The sequence below is a fragment of the Phodopus roborovskii genome, unplaced genomic scaffold (genome assembly GCF_943737965.1).
Source record: "Phodopus roborovskii unplaced genomic scaffold, PHOROB, whole genome shotgun sequence".
Lineage (NCBI taxonomy): Eukaryota > Metazoa > Chordata > Mammalia > Rodentia > Cricetidae > Phodopus > Phodopus roborovskii.
The window spans coordinates 4,042,501-4,064,014 of NW_026126541.1; the positions used below are offsets into that span (position 1 = coordinate 4,042,501).

At 49.3% G+C, this 21,514-nt stretch overlaps 1 protein-coding gene across 1 annotated transcript in view; it reads left to right on the plus strand.

Moving 5' to 3' along the window:
• Positions 1 to 17,794, plus strand: part of Ablim1 (actin binding LIM protein 1) — a 160,963-nt gene extending 143,169 nt beyond the window's left edge. The window contains exons 16-25 of the mRNA XM_051200032.1: positions 1,551 to 1,598; positions 3,890 to 4,030; positions 5,777 to 5,868; positions 6,956 to 7,061; positions 7,772 to 7,836; positions 8,732 to 8,792; positions 9,509 to 9,516; positions 10,398 to 10,472; positions 11,588 to 11,668; positions 13,347 to 17,794. Of these exons, the coding sequence (XP_051055989.1) occupies positions 1,551 to 1,598; positions 3,890 to 4,030; positions 5,777 to 5,868; positions 6,956 to 7,061; positions 7,772 to 7,836; positions 8,732 to 8,792; positions 9,509 to 9,516; positions 10,398 to 10,472; positions 11,588 to 11,668; positions 13,347 to 13,460 (791 nt within the window). The 3' untranslated portion in view covers positions 13,461 to 17,794. The remainder of the gene's footprint in view (positions 1 to 1,550; positions 1,599 to 3,889; positions 4,031 to 5,776; positions 5,869 to 6,955; positions 7,062 to 7,771; positions 7,837 to 8,731; positions 8,793 to 9,508; positions 9,517 to 10,397; positions 10,473 to 11,587; positions 11,669 to 13,346) is intronic.
• Positions 17,795 to 21,514: the final 3,720 nt, after the last annotated feature.

Genomic DNA, 21,514 nt, shown 5'->3' on the forward strand with positions numbered 1-21,514 from the left:
ATGTAGCCTCGTGACCTCGTCTGTGTCCATTTCTCATACCCTTTCATCAAGATACACACAGTCAACAAACCCTAAATTGCAGGACCTGGCCTTCCGAATGATCTGCTGAAGTTGGTGGGGTCAGGGTGAAGGCCCAAAATTTCAGCTGAAAACGCTATTTTTCATTGCTGGGGATTAAACGTAGGGCCTTGTACATGCTGTATGAGTGCTCCACCACTGAGCCACATGCCCAGCCCTCAGATGGCCTTCAGAGATTGTAAAGGGAGTGGGAGGCAGCAAGAAGAGTTAGGTTTTTTCCTTCGGTCAGGCTGTGGTTCACTGGCATTAATGAATTATCTTAGGAGCCGTCTAAACCACAGTGTCCCTGGAGAATACCTTCAGAGTTGCGATACTGGGTCAGCTGGCTGCTGTGTCTGTAACAGGTAGTGAGCAGGTCGCCTGCACAGCCTACCAAAGTATCTTGCAATTTAGGCTTCGCACTGCAAGCTTTGCCCTAGTACTCACTGTGCTAACTGCCACAGCTCAAATAATAAACTTGCCATCAGAAAGGGGAAAACCAGCTGGGCACGGTGGCGCACACCTTTAGTCCCAGCACTTGGGAGGCAGAGGCAGGAGGATCTCTGTGAGTTCAAAGCCAGCCTGGTCTATAGAGCTAGTCCCAGGAGAGCCAGGGATACACAGAGAAACCCTGTCTCAAAAACCAAAACAAATCAAAAACTGGGAAAGCCCAGGGCCTGTCACTATCCTGACATTCAGGGTCAGCTCAGTCCGTGAGAGCGACCTGCCATCTGAGGCCACCAGGAGTTTCATAAATTACCCTATAGATTCCTATAACTCTGCCTGTCTGGAATCTCTGTTCATTTTTATGTCCCTTTGGGGTTTTTTATATGAAGAATTCCCCTCCAAGGTACAGTACCTAAGACAATGGGGGACAGAGAACTTGGGAAACATGGGGTCACTTTTAGTCAGAGTGAAGTGGTGTTATCAGAGTCTCCACAGACACATAGGTCGTGTTCTACACCTCCTTATTTTTTTTTTTTTTCTTTTCTTGCTTCTTAACACAAATTTGGCTTGCCCAGATTAGGACTTTGTTGATCATCCCAAGTGTTGCTTTGTGTATTCTGAGCTTCCCACCATCACTGTCCATTGTCCCTGTCATTCACTGAAGTCATAAATTGAGCCACGGGTGACCCCTGGCAGCTCAATTTCTAGACAGTAGGGATTTGGGGATTGTTATTCCCCAGGTGCCCACTGTGTGTATCACTTCATGTCTTGATTCTGGTTTCAGTGGTGTCCGTGTGTGAAATAAATGGCTGGTAAGTGAGAGGCATCTCGCTGTGTGCTGAGGTATTACAAAGGCCCCCACGTCTCGTGTGTGTAGAGTTGGTTCATTTCTGTAGTCGTCTCTCCCAGTGTGCTCAGTCTTTGTAATACGAAGGTTAGCCCTCTGGGTTCGTCACCCTTTGGTTGGGCCCTATGGTTTTGTTTTCTTTTTCTCCATTTCTGAGCTAGCTCCCATAATCACACGTCTCTGCTTTTCATTTCCACAGATCAAGGGATCAACATTTACCGAAAACCTCCCATCTACAAGCAGCATGGTAACACTCGCTTTTCCTCAGCTCTGAGGGGGTGGGGTCAGCTGGGCTCCTCCACGCTCTTCCAAAGGCTTTCCCCGTGCAGTTTAGGATGACTCTAACTGCTATTATGTATGCCCTTGTAGTCTGACAGGATACAGATGTGACTTGAAACCCATGTGCCAGGTAGAGAGCACTTAGCTCAGTGAGGAAGCTGCTACCCGTTTCTGCCCATAGAAAGGGGAATTGTGTTTGCACAACAGCAAATAGCCCAAAACAGCCTAATAACCTTGCTTTAGCCATTGAATGACCTAACCAACTTTTAAGTAAATTTGAGGAGCTTGCAACTAGTTCAAATAATTAAATCTAGTAAATATGAACCACCTATGACAATTGCTACAGGGCACGAGCCCCCTAATAAAGCATAAGCTGAAGCAGGTAGAGGACCCATCCCATACTGCTGATGCAACTGTGTGGTTTGTGGGCATACATCCTCAGTGTTTTCACCTGTAAGGACAAATAATTTAGATGAGTATGTCTCTTACAGTCCTAGGAGCGAAGCGAGGAATCACCTAGGTGGATTTATTATTGTGTTTTCATTTTCTGGGAATATAAGTCTTTTAAATCAAAAAAAAAAAAGAAAAACACAGTATTTTCTGTGAATTTCTTCTCCCTTCCCCCCACCCCCACCATATCAAGCCTCTCTGGATCCATTTGCCACGAATCTGTGACTTAGATAGATGCCCAAGCTAGCTTTCCAGTAAGTCCTAAAAATTACACATTAGTTGTGTTTGGAGATTTGAAGGCTGTAGAATCTGGTCAGGAATGAGGAAGAATTCAAATCTCAACTGAAAATGCGTAAGGACAAACTTCCAGGTCAGCCTTCTAGGGAGGGAAAAAGGCGTGTATTGTTTGGTTTCCCTTTTCTGTTTTATTTCAAGGTTTTTCATACCATGCTTACATTTTAAGTTTATTAACATTGTTTTTGTTTTTGTTTTTTTTTATGGTTTAATGTCTTCCCACACACTCATTAACATGTGAATGTTTAACTACTGACTTCACCAATTCTAATGCGTAAGTACTGTTGGAAGTCATGCTTTTTTGTTTTGTTTTCCTTTAACAATAAAACACCCACAGTTAGACTTAGCCGCTTAGAGATAGCAGCAAATATTAGAGTCTCTGGTCCCTGTCCCCCTAAATTAAACAACAGTCAGACAAGAGCCAGGGAGGTTGGCTGGTGTTCGGCTTCCTGTGGAAGGAATGGCTGGTCCTTTCCGTGATAACGTTTGACAGGACTCTTTGTTTCCACCCGGTTGTAATTGATGGACAGCACAACCAGAGGAACACTTTCCAAGGCAGGTTCACACAAGGCTGCTCCATGCCAAAGAAATAAATGTCATGTTCCACACTGATACCTGTGTCCCAGAACATTTGCCAGAAGAAAAAAGTCTCTTTTCTTCTGTTTTACATAGCAGTCCAGCCTTGGGCTGACACTCCAAGCCTTCCAGAGAGGACAGAGTGTTTCCTAAGCCAAGATTTCCCTTTCCATTAAGTTAATGATTCTGAGACACACCACTTCCCGTCCAGTCCAGCCAAGACTCTAGCCTTTATTATTGGGTAATCTTGGTCAAGTCACAGGAGCGATTGCAATATTCAAAACATTGCCTCCAGATTTTAAAGTGTGAGCCCCAAAGAAAAATATTTTAACTTCAGCCTTATAAATAGGCAAGTTTTGCAAGTCAGCTGGAATTAGGGGCTGGCTGCTTGACCTGGCTTGTTTGGCTCCGATTCTGTGACTGGATTTGGGGCCTGAAGCCATCGAGTCTTCCACTAAGAATAGCCATTGCCAACCCTGGGAACTAATGTTGCTTTCCTGGGCCACTCTTATTTTCAAGTTGGCCGGCTCACTTGTTTGACCAGACCCGAGAACAGCAGTGAGTCTCCGGAGATTCTGAGACCCAGATAAAGTATGTAAAGGGCTAGTGAACTGGATTAGCATATCTGTGACCTCTGGCCCCCAAATACAAAGCCAGCCCCCCTCCCTAAACATTAACAACTACAGACAAATGTGGTTTTCCCCTGCTTACCACTCAGCTCTTTAATTTCAAATTTGGAACTCAAATTTCTACTTAACAAAGCTTCTAATTCCAAGAATGTTTAAAAATGAAAGAGTGGGTAGTTCTATGGTGGCCGAAGTATTCAGGGTCCTAGCCTTGAAACGTGCTGTGAAGAGTGGAGAGTCATGTCTGTGGGGTGGTACCAGCGTTACTTTACAGACCCGTAGCTAAGCAACCCTGGTTCCCACCTAGATGCAGCTGCCTTGGCAGCCCAGAGCAAGGCTTCAGAAGATATCATCAAGTTTTCCAAGTTCCCAGCAGCCCAGGCGCCAGATCCCAGCGAGACACCAAAGATTGAGACGGACCACTGGCCCGGTCCCTCCTCACTTGCCACCGTAGGTATGCAACCGATGCAGCTAAGTCAGACGGAGTGCACAATGAATTATTGCTCAAGCACATACAAACAAATGTCACAAAGACATTCAAGGATAAAAGTATGTAGACCAAGGGATAAATAGTGAAGAGAATGAAAGTGACATTAGTTTGCATGCAAAATGCTCTCCTGGCCTGGCTGAGCACAAAACGCACCAAGTCCAGAACCAGCCTAAAACTCATGGCTTGGATGGATGGACAGATGGCTCGGCTGTCTGTCGAGCACAGTTAGCTCAGAGCCTGCTAGCAGGAGCACATTCCGGAGAGCAGAGTGGGTGAAGTTGCGGGCATCCACCAAAACGCAACTTTCCTGGCTACGTTGGTTTTAGACCGCGTCTGCATTGTCTTCCTCACTGTTAACAGGCAGCCTTAACACTGGAGCCCTCTCCCTGCTCTGCCGAGGCCACCCTCCCCACTGCTAAGAAGGGCTGTAACAGGTCCGCATTCTGGAGTGTAACCTGTGTGTGACTCTACACCTGTCGTTCCATGACCCCGCGCTCCAATGTCACGTTGGAACATTGCCATTCTTTACTTTCTGCTTTCCAGTTGTGTCTGTGTCTTTACCGTTTTTGTCTCTAGCGAAATCACTCAAGCCTGTAGAGATGGGTTACCAAGCCCAGTAGCTAAAACTGAAAATCAGATCAGTCTTACGAAGGTATAACTAGCCTCATTTCTGTTGACAACCCAAAAAGCCTTCAGTGTTCTAAAAATCCTCAATCTTCCTCATGAGGTTGGGTTGCCTTTAATAACTTATATAGGCAATAGAACTTCATTTTAAAGTAACTAGTGTTTATAGAAATAGTTGAAGAGAAATTTATCCTCATTATCTACAAATCTTCTATAATTAGTATGGTGGGATGTACCTAATTATTGCAAACATCGGTCTCTCGGTTTTTATTGGTATAAACTAAAGAGAAACTCCACATTGGCTTCCTAAGCCTAAGAATGGAGCTGCTGTTATTTCTACCCATCAGGAAACTCTGGGTCTCTTAGGGTTCTACCTCAGCTAAGTTGTTCAGTAGGGACCTAAGTTCAGAGAGAGGGAACGTCACGGTTGACGTCGCCATCACTAAATAGTCTGTAGAGTTGCCTAGAATCCTAAAGTGAGGGAAATGCCTGCTTCATTATCAAAATTATGAAAAGTACAAATACTGGTAGATTTTACTAGACTAGGAAATGTTTCCTCGGCCAGGTAAATCTAAACTCAGACAGACTCCTCCTAGAGACGTAGAAGTGATGATGTATCAGCTGCATGGAGCTGTGTTAACCCTGGTTTTATTTACCTATCATTAGCAAATTCTTTGGTGACCGATTTTCACTGTGTGAGGAAAGGGAAATTACAGACCTCGCCTTTAAATGGAGCACCCCAGGGCTGGAGAGATGGCCCAGCCGTTAAAGGCTAGGCTCACAAGCAGAGGAAGCACAGAGAACTAGACCTGGCAACAAGCCAGGTCTAGTTAACGGACAAGTGCCGAGAGAGCACTACCTTAGCTGCACTACACACCAAACTAGCACATCAGACAAGCCTCGAGAAGCCAGCCCCCGGGGCTAAGCCGGTGATGGGCATTTTCGTCCATGGTGTTGTGCCGTTCACCGTGTGGAAGCCTGCTGTCCCGCCGCCTTTCCAACCCGATAGACAGCCAGATGGACTAGACCGCTGAGACTCCTTTAACATGGGGCTGGTGTAAGAAGTTGTCTTTACTATGGAATCAGGAACTGACTTGAGACGCAGATCTAGTGGCAGAGAGGAGGACGAGGAGGAGCTCCTAAGACGCCGGCAGCTTCAAGAAGAGCAATTGATGAAGGTTTGTCCTCGCTGCGACCCTCAATTCCATTTGACTTCGGGTGTTTGCTTGCTCATTAACTACCATGTGCTGTGCGTACCACCAAGGGAAGTAGGTGGCGCTCCCAGGCCTCAAGGGCTTACAGTCCAGTAGGGGAAGCATGGCCGGCATCTGGTGGTCGAGGTGTCAACAGTGAAGCTGGAGGATTGGGGGTCACAGAATGCAGGGAGCACATGGCTGTGAGGTGGGTGAGCAGGTGGACCAGCTGCAAGGGTGTGGATCGAGTGTTCTTGCAGACCATGGTGGACCGTACCTAGGGTCATGCAGGTCTTGCTAGAGGGAGTTCCTTGGGATCACATATTGGTCCAAATCTTCCCTTGGGACAGAGTATATGTCTGGGATGATAAAGGGTACCAAATAGTCTGCCGCCAAGTCCCCTCCTCGCTTCCCATTCCTTTTATGTGTTCTTGCTAGGACCTTTGGCACCTCAGAGGGCTAGTGAATTCTAAACTCTGACCAACAGGGGGCTAAGAGAGCCTTTAAAATGGTGCTCTCCAAAGATGTAAGAAATGCACACGGCGTTGAATGCACAGGAGAAAGGTCCCAAAGAGCAGCACCGATGTGTGTGTGTGTGTGTGTGTGTGTGTGTGTGTGTGTGTGTGTGCGTGTGTGTGAAATGTGTATAGAACAGTGAGAGATGGGTATAAATCAGAATGCAGGGGGTGGTGGGGACTCCTTGTGTGTGGGGGGGTGGGGTTACAGTTTGTTTCCTTCTGGATTTCTTTTAAATATGTGTGAGCATATATTCCCCTTTTAACGTTTTTTAAGGCAAACACTGCGATTTCTTGTTAAAGAATCCCCAAGCCACAATCTCTCCCTCCTATATAAAATCTATCAGATGTGCTCACATGCTGAGCCCTTTGGGGGGAGGGGCATAAGAAGGAAGGTGACCTGTGACGTGGAGCCTGGCTTGGGGAAGAGAAGGTTTGCCACTGGAAAAGCGAAACCCCATCCCAGCTCTTAAGGAAGAACAGGCTCCGCGAGCAGGAGAAGCCATCATTGATGACATCAACTGCATCGTGTTTCCTTTTCTTCTTTCCGTGGATAGCTCAACTCAGGCCTGGGGCAGTTGATCCTGAAGGAGGAGATGGAAAAGGAGACCCGAGAAAGGGCATCCCTGCTGGCTAGTCGCTACGACTCTCCGCTGCACTCAGGTTAGGGGCAGACCCTGCTTTTTGTGATCTAAGGGTGGGTGGAGCCGCCTGTTACCCAGGAGACAGGATTGTGGTCTTCTAACCTCCTGAGTTCCTATCCGAGTGTGAGATTCTGGCCTGTGTGAGTACGTAATGCTCCAACTGCATAGGTCAATAAACAGTTTCAAAAAGACTTGCCTCCAGAGATGCAGGGGTGTTGACCTTTAGACGATCTGCTCCTTCCGTGGCCAGGATGCCTGTCGGGCCATCCCAGGGGCCACCTGTGGTCGGCTGGATCGTCTTGGCATCTTACACCCTTGGATTCTGGTTAACTTACTGCTGCCCTCCCGTACCGCACCCCGTATCTTAGGCTCGAGTCCTTGCTCTCTATACTTCCTCAGCCCCTATTTTTATGTCTCCCGTGACACGGAATAATGGTCCTCTTAGGATGAAGGGCTCAAAGTAAGAGGTGCACTTGGTGCCTGCCTGTGGCGGGGAACCGCCGGGGTACTGCCAGCTTGAGCTCCACCTCGGCTGCGTGTCCCTCCTTCTCCTGGCTCCCCTCAAGACGAGCACATGTCTACTTGTGCACGTTCCTCCAGAAGGCGGTGTGTTGTCAACACCGGGACCCAGTATCATGTGAATCCTTTTTCCTAAGTCCTTTAAATGTACAAGATCACTGGAAGTCTCACTGGAGCACTAGAAAATTCTTACCTTTTTTCCTCACCTAGCTACACATGCTCCATCATCGAAAACATCATCTCTCCCTGGTTATGGCAAGAATGGCCTTCACAGGGTAAGAACGACTTCCTTCAGTTAACGGTGTCTGTGTGTCTGTGTGTCTCCCTCCGTCAGTCTGTACAGACACATCATCGAAACAGTCTAACCCCTTTCTTTGTGTATTATTATTGTGTATGCATGTCAATTGGCCTGTGTGTGTGTGTGTGTGTGTGTGTGTGTGTGTGTGTGATACATGATGGTGCATGTACAGAGGTCAGAAGGAAACTTTTGGGAATCAGCCCTCCACTTCCACCATGTGGGTCCCCCAGGTTGAACTCGGGCCATCCGGCATGGGCAGCTGCCTCTACACACCAAATACCTTGTAGCCCCTGGAAGACACAAGGCAGCCTGCCACCTACTTGGGAAATCACTTTGAGTTATAAACAAAATAAAATACTTCTTTTTTCAAGGAGGCTAAATTGACTTTGAATGGCCTGTGTGATCACTTGGTTCATCATTTCTATAAAGAGAGTTGGTGACAAGCATCTCCCTCACCAAGCCTAGAATTTACAATTGTGCAATTACTAGTTGTAATTTCTAGAAATATATCATGTGGATGGGGCAGGGCCTCTCTATATCCTGGAACTCACTGTGTAGATACGGCTGGTTTTGAACTCACAAAGATCCACCTGCCTCTGCTTCCTGAGTGCTGGGATTAAAGGTGCCTTTAGAAATGATTTGTATCTATGAATAAGAACTGCTTGCTCTATAAGAGCCTGCTGGACAGCACCACAGATGCCTGTAAAACACTGCAATTTCATAAATGAATAATAAAATCACATAAATAATGACCATCCAGGATTTTAGCCTGGGCTGGATTCTTAGGGTCTCATAAGTCTGTTCTCCCCAAAATCCCAAAATCTAAAGTGACCACTGGAGATTTTCCCTTGACGATGTTTTCCTCATTGCAGCCGGTTTCCACAGACTTTGCCCAGTACAACAGCTATGGAGACGTCAGCAGCGGAGTTCGAGGTGAGGCTCCAAAGGGCGCCAACTATGACAGTATCTTTTCTCGTGACCCTGGTTTGAGAGAGGCTGTGCTGACGCTCTGCGTATCCCACAGTAGGACCACGGCTGTCTTCTCTGAGTTAATAGCAAACACAAAAACATCAAGAGAGTCTCTAGACCAGGGGTTCTCACCTTGTGGGTCGCAACCCTTTGAGGTCAAAAGACGCTTTCCCAGGGGTCACCTAATACCATTGGAAAACACAGATACGCACATTCGTAACAGTAGGAAAATTACAGCTACGAAGTAGCGATGAAAGTAATTTTACGGTTGGGTGATCACAACACGAGGGATGTTATTAAAGGGCCACAGCATTAGGAAGGTTGAGAACCACTGCTCTGGATAAATACAAACGTGGAAAGCAGTATCGTCACTGCCTTCCTCCATGCTGAGCACCCTCAGGAAGGAGGGTTGGCACCGAGTTAAGTGTGGCCGCTGCCCCCAAAGGGCAAGCGGTGACAATACAGAGAGAGGAAGGTGCCTGAATGATGCCTGACCTTGAAGCAGGCGTTTCCTGGCTTCAGGGAAACCAGTGGCCCCTCGTGTGGACTGAGCAGGAGCAAGGGAAGAGCACAGTTTGTTTAGAGGATGTTTTGGAAGCTGTGGTAAAATCCAGTGCTGCTGTTGGTGACTCCGTGGTTTTGGCATGGTCTTCTCCTAATGGTTTTCCTCCTCCTTTCAGACTACCAGGTACGGACGGCTTTGTCTCCCTTGAGTTGGCCACACCAGACAGACAGAATGGTTCTCCAGTCCGTGCTGCTGCTTCAGGGGGAACAGTTTCTGTTGGGAGGATGAATATGGTGGTTGATTGTCTGCTACTTCATAGCTGGGAGGAGCAGGCGTGCCTGGCAGCCAGGTCAAGCTGTCACTGTACACCTCTCGGGTAGGGCATGAGCCGGGCCGTGTGTGAAGGGAACCTCTCCTCTAACTGGCGTGAGTCTGTCCGGGGTAGAGGGAGTGACCTCATCAGCATGGACGCAGGTGACTTTTTCTTGGTTGTCCCCAAGTGAAAGGAAACAGAACTCTCAGCGCCTGGGAAAGAACAGTTTGCTCCCAAACCCTTCCTTTTCATCTTGTAAGACTGGAAAGGAGACTGAGCAGGAGAAAAAGCCCAGACTAAGATAAAGAATGAAAGACAGAGGGTGTGGTGTCCTGTCCTGGAATCTCGGTACATTTGAGGTGGAAGGCTCTATAGAATTAAAGACCGGCCTTGGCTAGAGAGAGAGAGGGAGAGAGAGAGAGAGAGAGAGAAAGAGAGAGAGATCGAGAGAGAGAGAGAGAGAGAGAGAGAGAGAGAGAGAGAGAACAATGGAACAGACTTTACGTCTTTTTATGTATGTAGCCCTCTACCCATGCAGCCTAAATCAGGAAATAGTAATCCATGATCTTGCTCCAACTTGATCACGTGTCGTCCCTCTTACTGTGTAAGGATCTCACTTCGAGAAGTACACAGTAGTTAATACATGATGGAGGATCTGAGACCCAACAGGAAAGTCAGGGAGCACTCACAGCCCTCCGCAGGCTTCCGCTGAGAGTCTATGCTCACCACTGAGCAAGCATTTCTGTTGCAGACCCTCCCAGATGGCCACATGCCGGCAATGAGAATGGACCGAGGCGTGTCCATGCCCAACATGTTGGAACCAAAGGCAAGTGTGCCTGTACCTTTTCTCTTGAACATGACTGCATGCCGTAGAGAGCTGGGTTTCCTCTTTGTTCTGGGCATAAGGGCCACCAGGTCCTGGGCTGGCACATCCTGACAAGCTTGTCTTAAAGTATTGTGTCATTCCCCTGTTTGGGCCACACTCAGCAGGTTGAAACCTTTACTGCCCACAGTGAAGTACCAGCACCCACACCCCTATGACCGGGGTGTGACCTTGACCCCTGCCACGTTCATTTCAAGGCATGTCCAGTGTGGAATGGAATGGCAAAAGCCTGGTCCAGGTTTTGTGACCAGTGTCTCCTGGTTTGCCAGAAGTTTCTTAGTGTTAGTAACAAACATCTTGCATACCATGTCTGATTAGTCTTGGGCATGGCTGGCCATCCTAGTTCCAGAACATTCTATACCTTGAGGTATCTGGTTGCCAGGCACGATGGAGCACACCTTTAACCTCCCAGGTCAGGAGGAGGGGGCTGCCTGAATGATCTGAATCTTCTAGGCCAACTAGGGTTACATGGTGAGTTCTAGGCCAGCTTGGTCTACATAGTGAGTTCTAGGCCAGCTAGGGCTACATAGTGAGTTCTAGGCCAGCTAGGGCTACTACATAGTGAGACCCTGTCTTAATCAAAACAAAACAAAGAGAAAGTGGTGCCCAGAGACTTGGTCTCTTTGATACCCGTAGTTGGGGCTCATCTCAACATGTCAGCTTCCAGAACACTATTTGGGGCCTGCTTGGCTGTATGAATTCACAAGTCTGTCATAGCTGAATGTCGAGCCCTGCACAGTTATCCTGTAATCTAACAGCATCATGTAGAGACAGCACATGTGCCTTCCGCTTCAGATCTCTGCTAGCTTTGACCTTCCCGACTCATTCAAGGTAAGTTAATACTCTTACATTCAGAACATCGTTCCCAAGGCAACACGAGTCACTAGCGGGAAGATGGGGATGCATACGATTCTGTCCCTGTGCCGCAACACTGCAGGGTCTTTGTACCGACTCTTATTGCTATGTCTGCCGTGCGTCTGCCGGCCTTTAGGCTGTGCTTATGAATTAAATCGATAATGGTGTTCTAGACAAGGTGTTTTTTTTTTTTTCCCCCTCAGATATTTCCATATGAAATGCTCATGGTGACCAACAGAGGGCGCAACAAAATCCTAAGAGATGTGGATAGAACCCGGCTGGAGGTAAACAAAACAAACACTTAACCTCAGTTTAACATTCTTGTACGTCACCCATAACACACACACACACACACACACACACACACACACACACACACACACCAGGGTACCTCTAAAGAAATATAAATGTATATTTCCAGGGGAAACCTAAAGTTGTGGGGACAAAACTAAATAAAACAAAAAACGTGTCGCACTATAGGTGGCATGAAGAGCTAACTAAATCCTCCAGGGTCTCCAAGGAAACAAAACCACAGGATGGGAGTTCATAGCCATCCTATCATCGTTCCCGTAGATGCCTGAGGGCAGGGAACACCCAGTTAGCATCAAGGCAGGCACTCCCTGGCTTCAGAGAGGCCCATGGTGCAGTGAATGTGCCCACATCTAAGTCCACAGTTAGGTCTGTGTGTGAAAGCGCTTGGTAAGATTTATAATGCCCTAGAGACACAATGTGGTTTCATCATGTTTTTTTGGAAATCAGATGCTTGTGTGATTAGGACTGGGGTTGCATTTCTATCACTTCTAAAATATCCCCAGGGCCATATCTCCCCCAACTCTGTACCTGTACCTTTCCATCCCAATGATTTTCTTCCTTCCTTCCTTCCTTTCCTTCCTTCTTTCTTTCTTTTGTATTGTTTTATTTTTCAAGACAGGATTTCTCTGTGTAGCCCTGGCTGTCCTGGAACTAGCTCTGTAAACCAGGCTGGGCTTGAACTCACAGAAATTCACCGGTTCCTGCCTCCTGAAGGCTGGGATTAAAGGCATGCACCACCACTCAGCTCTGAATGATTTTTAATTAAGAAACTGTCTTGTCTGCCCATCTCAGGAAGAATCGAGTTTATTCCCTAACACAAGGGAGTGCTTTTGTGGACAAGGTCAGGCTAGCTCAGACAGTTCTGGTCCATGTTAAAATGGGATTCTTCCACAGGAGATATGACCAATGGGAGATAAGTATCCTTCTCTCCTGTTACCGGTCAGGAAGCTATAGGACTCTCCCAGGGACCACCCTGGAAGTCTCCTTCCCTGTGATTGTTACTATCATCGATTATTCTCTATCTTCTCAATATGCCAAGGACCTAAAGTTATGGCTGCCACTCCCAGAGTCACAAATCACCTGCCTATGCCACTGACTAGCCCAGCACTGAAGTGTAGCCGTCTGCCCACTGTTTCCTCTGGTGGAGACAACACCATAACTGACCAGGTCTGGCCAGAGTGAGGTGGTAGCCTCTCTCCCAGCCGGACTGGCTTTTCAGAATGACGTCGGTGTCTCTCTCGGCTTCTGCAGGAAATCCATTCCAGGATGCCCTCCCCCAACAGATGACAGAGTTTGCAAGTACTTACTCCGAGTCTTACAGAGCGTGATATGTATCTGTGTGTTGGCTCCACGCATCATCTCGCACACCTTAAGTCGTCCCTAGGGGATGTATGCTGCTGAGTACAGACTAAACGCTATGCCTGTAGTTGCAGCCTGTGTTGTTCAGGGCAGAATGACCAGGGACCCTGTCGGCACGTGCGTAGGTCAGAAGCAGCGAGGGAAGGGACAGTTTTGGTCTGAAGTGGATTGGACTGGGGATGCAGAAGCCACAACTATGGAAGGCTGGCTACATTCGTAAGCCAGAGGACAAATCTCAGAGCCGTTGCTGTGGCCATTAGGACTAACGCCTTCTTGTTTCTTTCTTTCCAGCGCCACTTAGCCCCAGAAGTATTTTGGGAAATCTTTGGGATGTCTATACAGGAATTTGACAAGTTACCTCTTTGGAGACGCAACGACATGAAGAAAAAGGCTAAACTCTTCTGAGTCCCCTGAAGAAACGACAGTCAGGAAAAGGACTTTCATTGGCGGTGGTGCCTAGGACGTTGTATTAAGGTCTAGAATCATCCATCAGAGAATTTATTCGCTACCATCTCCCAGAAGCAACACCAAGGGAAAGTCTGATCTCAGCACCCATGAGCCGCATCCCAGGCCAAGCAACAGTAACACTTGCCCAACAGTAGAAATTTGTGTGTTCCCAAACTCAGCGGTAATGTCCACACGTGACCTCTTCACGTGACTACGTCCTCATCGGGGGCTTCTTTCTCCTTTTTATTTTCCCCTTTAACTAACTTAGTGCTGCCTATACCTGTGAGAGCCAGAAGTGCCCTTAGGAAGTCACACGGGAAGGGATGGCGGAGTCCTGAAGTATGGACCTACTTATTTATGTAGCACTGTGGCTGAGGAGGAGAGGCCATCCCTGATGTGGTAGCAACAATTTAGCCTTTCCTTGGCAGCCCCCCTGTGCTCTGCCGGGGCTCTGGGGGAATGGAACTCTCTCGGGGAACCAGATAGTTCTGAGCTCGAGGCTGAGTACCGGCAGAAATGATTTGAATAAGCTCCTGTCCCCTTCCGGTGTGCCTGGACCTGATTGGCCAAAATTAAGGAAAAGGAAAAAGTAATGAAGGATGCTCCCCACCTCTCCCTGAACTTTTTTTCTGCCTCTGACAATGTGCTCAGTCCCTTCTCCTATAAACTGGCAGGAGCTGGTACGCTCACCTTTGCAAAGAAAGGGAAGGCAGAATGAGTGTCCGGATCGGTCCAGTTGCTGGTGGGTGGTTGTTGCCCATCAGTTGTGTCTCTTAGAGAAGGAAAATGTGTACCCTGCACCATCTCAAGTTCTTCCCCGGGTGTCCCCTGCTGTCTATGTGGTATCTTTTGGGGTCAGGTCAAGCCCATGATGCTAGTGTTGTGTCTCAAGGACATAGACTAAGGGGAGACAGGCTTTTCTCCTTTAGATCTCTGCAACTCTGAGGTAGATTGCTTCAGACAGATTTCATGTGGCCTGGGTTATGCCCTGGCACAACGGACACGCACACTTGTGTCCATGCCTGTGTGGGACTTGCCCAGGGAAGTTTTGTGAGTCTGTGTGTGCTTTGTGACCTCTGCTTGAATGTCTATCACGCTGAGCTGTGGCATTGACGGGGCCTTGGCACAAGAGCATGTGACCCAGATCAAGAGTGAGACTCGGGAGGATGCTTAGAGACCAGCACATCCCGTGCGCTGTAGTGAGTATACTGGGTTCAGACTACAGAGCACAGAAGCGAGGCCAGCGTAGCTTAGGGACCAGATCATCTATCTCACTAGGCTCCTTCTATACCCTGCAACTCTCAGTGCGAATGGGAACCCGGTTCTTATTAAAATGTGTGAACAAGGCCACATCACAAGGATGTTGGATTATGACGAATGTCTCCAGATCCAAAGGAAAGAGATGAGGTCCCCTTGATTCTTCTGCTGTGGGGCTCGTCTTGGGGATTTAAGCTCTGAGTTAAAGCCAAGGGGGGGAAAGCTCTTGAATCCTTTATCAATCACCGCTGAGCAGGAAGTGCAGAAACTCCTTCAAGGATTAGAGTGTCTGGCTGTCTGCCAACACCAGCAGCAAAGAGCGAGCCACATAGGTTCGTAGCCCATGCTGCAGACCTGTGCCTTGTCTGTTTCTTTGGGTTACCCTGCTCCACTCTGCCAGTGCAATTACGTATGAGAACTACTCTCACAAGCCAGACCTGTTAACACAATCAGCAAGAGAGCCACGCTGCCTGTGCTGGGCGGCCCGAGTCCATGGGTCCGGCTCCTGGTTGGAAGGCAGGCTGCAAGCCTTGTAGTCCCCTGCAGGTTCCACACTTCTCCCCACATTTCCGTTGTCCTGTCCAGCACACGGCTTGTGTCACCTGTCTCTCATGACCCTGGCAGCATGCAGGGTGGAGAGTAGGGTGCCCTGGGTGTTTCCCTGCCAGGGCGAGCAGAGGTGGCTTGGGGACGACCTTGTTTATCCAGTATGGAGATAATAAGTGACCCGCCATGCTTGGCACTGATTGTGTTATTACTCACAATCACACGGGTGAGAAAAACCGCAGCATTCAGGAGACAGAGGTATAGTATAAGCAGTTGTTAAGATCCTGTACCTGCTCTGCACAAAGTTAATGCAGCTCTGTCTTGACATAGGAAGATTCAGCTGCAAGGGGTAGGGGACAGGGTCAGGCCCCCCTCTTTATGTTACAGAGAACTTTGAGTGAGTTAGAGGACCTGCCTAGGAGGCAATGGTAACATTGGGACTCAGTCCTGACCGCCCTGGGAAAGGATCATGCCAGGGTGTCACTCCGTTCCCCTGCAGATTCCAGTCAGAAAAATACAGGGAGGGTGGCCCGGTTCTAACTGCCAGACCTAAGGTTTGGGCTGTGGTGCCCTGCCTGTGATATTACAGGGATCCACATGATTCCCTTGGCATGCCCAGACCACAACACAGGAGGTATGTGCTTTTCACTTCACCCCACCCTGCTGAACACAGGAAAATTCCCGTTGCTAAAAATCAAAGCAGCTTCTTCACTTGGGGGAGAAGTCTGTGTATGGCAGACTTGGTGTGTATATCAAGGGCTATACTTCTTAGCATTTGACTTACTTGTGGCTTGAAGTGTGTACAGATTGCTTGGCCTGGGAGGGCTTCTGTGGCCACGTGGTAGCCTCAGCGCTTCCTTCAAGAATTTCCCAAGAGTCCACACTCTCGTATCGTCTTCCTGTGCAACTTAGTAGCGACATGAGAATTACTAGCGATACGAGAAGCCTTTGAAAACAGCCAGCTCTGCATTTTCATACTCGTGTGGAGTTTGTTATAAAATATTTTTAATACGACTCCTTCAACAATTAAACGTGGACTGCCTATTCTCTGAAACCCCAAGGGGAAAGTGCAGTTAGTGGGTTCTAAGGTGCAAAAAATAAAAAAAAAAAATTAAAAAGGGGGGGGTAGTTTTCTATCTGTTCTGTCCTCTGTTCTTCTGTTCTCCCCAAGTCCTCACTCTGTTGCTGCCAGCCTGAGCCTTTCTCTCTCTCCAGAGCCACAGCCCTAGCTTCTCCATCTCTGTCTACACTCAGTCCCCCGCAGCGCAGAGAGGTTCAGCTGGTGATGTTTCTGAAACAGAATTTATTTACTTTGAAGCAAACAACTTTTTCTAGAGATAGCGTCACCAATGATGCTGTCGAATGCATCTGCTTTTGCAAGTTTAACAGAATTCACATTAACCTCTTTTGAGTCTTTGTTTAAAAGGAAAAAAAAAAAATCTCAAGCAAACTTAGAGTGGCAATTCCAGGTAACATCGCAGAAACTGGCATGGCTCCAGGCTGTGCGCTTCAAGAACCCTGCTCTGAAAATACTTCTGGTAGCTGTCTAATCTGTGCTTCAAATTCACTCCTTTGTGCCCCCTTTGGAGAACTTTCCATCCAGGAAAAATAAAGGTGATCAGTGCTTTGGATTTTGTCTCCCAGTGGCAATGTACAGCGAAGGAACACCCTCCACTACTGGAATGGGAATGAGCAAGCCTTCAGCATCCACAAGATTGCGGTTCCTATTTTCTCCCCCACGGAGCAGAGGGAGATGGTGTCAAATAGACATTACATTGCTTTCCTTGTGTGTTTAATGTGGCGGCAGAGACGGGGACAAGTGTTCAACTGAAGCTCTCCAAGCCGTGAGCAAGCCAAGCTCTTTCTCCCAGAAGCTTTAATGCAATTGAATGGCAGTTATCACGAAATAAAATGCTTTTCTGTGTCTCTTCCAAGACGGACAGTCCCATGAACCGCTTTCCATGAGTAAACTAAAAGACAAGCCTGTATGCATTGACGTTCAGAAAGGTTATGATTATACATGCAAACATTTTACCTAAGGAAGAGGAGACAGTTGTCCACAGAATTGATGTTTTGCCGGGTTGGGGTGGGGGGGTTCTCTGTACAGATGTGTCTGGTGGTAAATGTGGAGGTCTCCTCGAGATGCCAAAGACCCCGCATCGAATCTCCTCTAATTTGGTCAACGCGATTACTTTGACCTAATGAAAGGCCTGCCCGCTCTTCCTCTCTCCCCTCCCCTTGTCGGTGAAACGAAAGCAAATGTTCAGAATAAGTTCTTGAGAAGCTGTGCTGTGTTTCCTGTGGAGTCGAGCTGGCGTGTGCCGGTGGCGCCTGAGCACTGGCCCTCGGGTGCAGAGGAGAGCTCGCCCCGTCACTGAGCCGTGCTCTCCCAGCCTGCAGCATTCCTGATGCAGGCAGCACACGCCTCTCTCTCTCACTGTACCCAACTCTGTGAATAAAGCTATGTGCTCCCTCCTTGAGCGCCTCCAGCACCGTTTTGTTTCCTACCCCCATTGGTCTGTTTGAAGGTTCACCCTGTTTTCAAAAGTATCAAAAGAACCAGAACACAGAGAGAAGGCAAAGACAGAGCAGGTTGGTTTTCTCTGTATATGTGTGCACGCGTGCAAGCATGTAGAGAGGTGTAGGCAGTGTTAGGTCCCTTGGAGCCAGAGTTAAGGGCAGTTGTGAGCTGCCTGAAGTGGGTTCTAGGGACTGAACTCTGTGAGAGCAGTGCACGCTCCTAAACACAGAGCCATCTCTCCGGCCTGCCTTGTATCTCTTCCCATCATATTCACTGGTGACAGGACATGGATCAAATAGCACAGGCGTTTTCCAGAAGTTTGTCAAGCAATGCAGGCCGCTATGACAAAGTTGACTAGCGATAAATTGTCAACTGCTGTCTTAGGATTTCTGTTGCTGTGAAGAGACACCATGGCCAAGGCAACCCTTACAAAGGAAAACACTTAATTGGGGCCGGCTGACAGGTTCAGCGCTTCCGTCCATTGCCATGGCTGAAGCATGGTTGCGCGCAGGCAGACACGGTGCTTGAGAAGGACCCGCAGGCAACAGGAAGTGGACTGTGTCACTGGGAGTAGTTCTAGCATAGGAGACCTCAAAGCCCACCCCCACAGTGACACACTTCCTCCAACAAGGCCACATCATATTGCACCATTATCTTTGAACACCACAATGGGAACTTAGTGGCACTGGACCCACAAAACTCATGTAATAATCCTACCTTATCCTGCAGCTAGAATGGATGCTTGATCTGTTTGTGACTCAGAAGTGACAAAAACTGAAGACTTGAGACTTTTTGAGCCACAGTGAGCATGGGCCATTGCAGTTACCTAGGACACAGGGAAGCGTCTTCCAGTCCCCCACTTTGTTACCAACCTTTGTGTGAGGAAAATCTCCTGCCCCTGGGAGCCACAGACAGGCTGTTCACCAAGGCAGACTGCATGTGGGTTTGCTGCACCCAGAGAACAGTCTTAAGGTCCACCCAGCTTGGCTTTCCACGGGTACCAGTGTGCCTGTCCCTAGCTTCACCACCAGGGGGCGCCTGCAGTTCTGGTCATGACTTCCTTGTGGCACTGGGCTTGGCTGATGAACAACCCCCACAGCAAAGTTCACTTCACACAGAAAGATGTATAGTGGGCGGTGATCGAGGCAAGGCCACCTCCCTCCCTGCATACCCTGCCTTTGGCTTCTACCTTTTCCTCTTTTCAGACATGCCAAGTTTGTTCCCGATAGAGCAGCTTTGCCAAAGATGTTTCCCTTGTACAATGTCCAGCTCTTCAAGGTGGCGGCCAATGGAGAGACTCTTCTGCCAGGGAAAGGATGTCATGTCCACTGTCAACTCTGTGACGTCACTTTGCCCTTCATTCCTGACGGTATCTCTGTGAATTTCCTGTGGGCTCTTTTGGTCTTATGAAAGACAAGGCCACTTTAACATCCTTGACACGAGCCTGTCTTTGGCCAGCCTGACCTACCTAAACAGTTCCTGGCACGCTGAGAATAGACCTTAGGGCAGGGACTGTGTCTCTCACAGTATCTCAGGGCCAGATCCATTCATTATGGGTCACAAGTCCCATCACTACAACCACAAGACAGCTGTGATTGACATTTCAGAAAGTTGCTTTATACTCAGTTATTCGGGCTCCCCCAGAGCCCAATTTGCTCGTCTGCAGAATGGACAGAGGTGGCAAAGCCACATCCAAAAGCCACGTTAGCATGTGAGCGGAGCCCAGCACATTAACTGCTCCGGAACCCCCCGTGGTGTTTACAAGGAGTAATTGGCCATTTAGAAGCTCCCCAGGCCCCATCGTCTCCTAGGTGAGTTTAAAGAACTGTGTGAAGGGAAGGAGGTGGTGAGATAAGAGTCCTCAGGCTCACAAGAATAAAGTGTGAAGAGGCGAGGGTCTCGGGTGAGTGCCGATGTTGCTAAAATCTCTTCCGAGGGGAGGTGTGAACAAAGTCTACCCTTCCTTCTCAGGTACCTGTGGCACACTGAGGTTTGAGTCCGCCGGATTCTCTCTGGGAAGCCGGTGAGTTTATCTGGCGTGTAGAGCAATGGGTAGGGTTATGGGAAGGATCATGGGTGACCCTGAAATGGCCTGCACACAGCGTGAATGATGCTCCCCGTGGACGCATGACTGGATCCTCCTCCCCAACCCCTCCCCAGTCCCTCCCCAGCCCCTCCCCACACCCCTCCCCAACCCCTTCCCACACACCTCCCCAACCCCTTCCCACACACCTCCCTAACCCCTCCCCAACCCCTCCCCAGCCCCTCCCCACACCCCTCCCCAACCCCTTCCCAACCCCTCCCCAGTCCCTCCCCAACCCCTCCCTAACCTCTCCCCAACCCCTCCCCAACCCCTTCCCAACCCCTCCCCAGCCCCTCCCCAACCCCTCCCCACACACCTCCCTAACCCCTTCCCAACCCCTCCCCAGTCCCTCCCCAACCCCTCCCCAGCCCCTCCCCACACACCTCCCCAACCCCTCCCTAACCCCTCCCCAGTCCCTCCCCAGCCCCTCCCCACACACCTCCCCAACCCCTCCCTAACCCCTCCCCAGTCCCTCCCAAGCCCCTCCCCAGCCCCTCCCCACACCCCTCTCCAACCCCTCCCCAACCCCCTCCCCAACCCCCTCCCCAGCCCCTCCCCACACCCCTCTCCAACCCCTCCCCAACCCCTCCCCAACCCCTCCCCAGCCCCTCCCCACACACCTCCCCACACCCCTCCCCAGCCCCTCCCCACACCCCTCCCCAACCCCTCCCCAGTCCCTCCCACCCACATACTCTAGTTTCTCCCCTACCTGCGGTTAGAGCAACACTAAACACACTTGGTAGGAGTGGCTACATGCTCCAGGGATGGATGGTCCCACGAGCTCCCTGCCTCTCCCTCTACACGTTACCTGCTCCACACTCAGCTGTGTGAGCATGCTGGGATGATGGTCCTGTCCACAGTGGGTAAAATCTAGTCCTTTTACAAATAAATGATCATTCGGGGATTTTCATTTCTCTTGTAAACTCCACCCCCACCCCCACTCACCTTCACCCCCACCCCCACCCCCACCCACCCCCCACCTCCACCTCCCACCACACCCCCACTCCCCACCCCGATCCGCACCCCCACCCCCACCCCGTCTGGATATGAAGACCCGGTCGTTAAAGCATACCTCACCTCTTAGACTTGGAGAACAGCAGCCTTTGTAGCACAGTGGTTTAGGTGATTCACAAGAACCCGCGTAGTTGGGCTGGGCGGGGCGGGGCGGGGCGCCCAAAGCTTGGGTTTGAGCTCTGGCTCCACTAATTATTGGCTGCATAACTAATGAAGATGTGTTAAACGTCTTCGTTTCCCTTTCTATAAAGGATGAATAATAATTAACAATGCCTCCCTCAAAGCTGGGCAAGACCCGGCATGAGACCCGGGCCACGGGATTGGTTAGCAGACTGACTGCATAGGAAAGACCCGGTGCCCACCCCAGCCCTGACCTGAGCTTATTCTGTGCTCTTGGGCTGATTCTCACACCGATTCCCTTTTAGAGAAGGAAACAGGCCCAGAAAGATTGTGTCTCATCAATATCACTGGGTGGTTGCCGGGGGACCTAGGCCTGAAGGCCCGCCCCAAGGCCCGCCCCTCGAGTGTGAAACCTCTGTGCAGACATCCCAAGGGATGTCCAGCCGGCAGCAGACAGTGCGAACAGGAGGC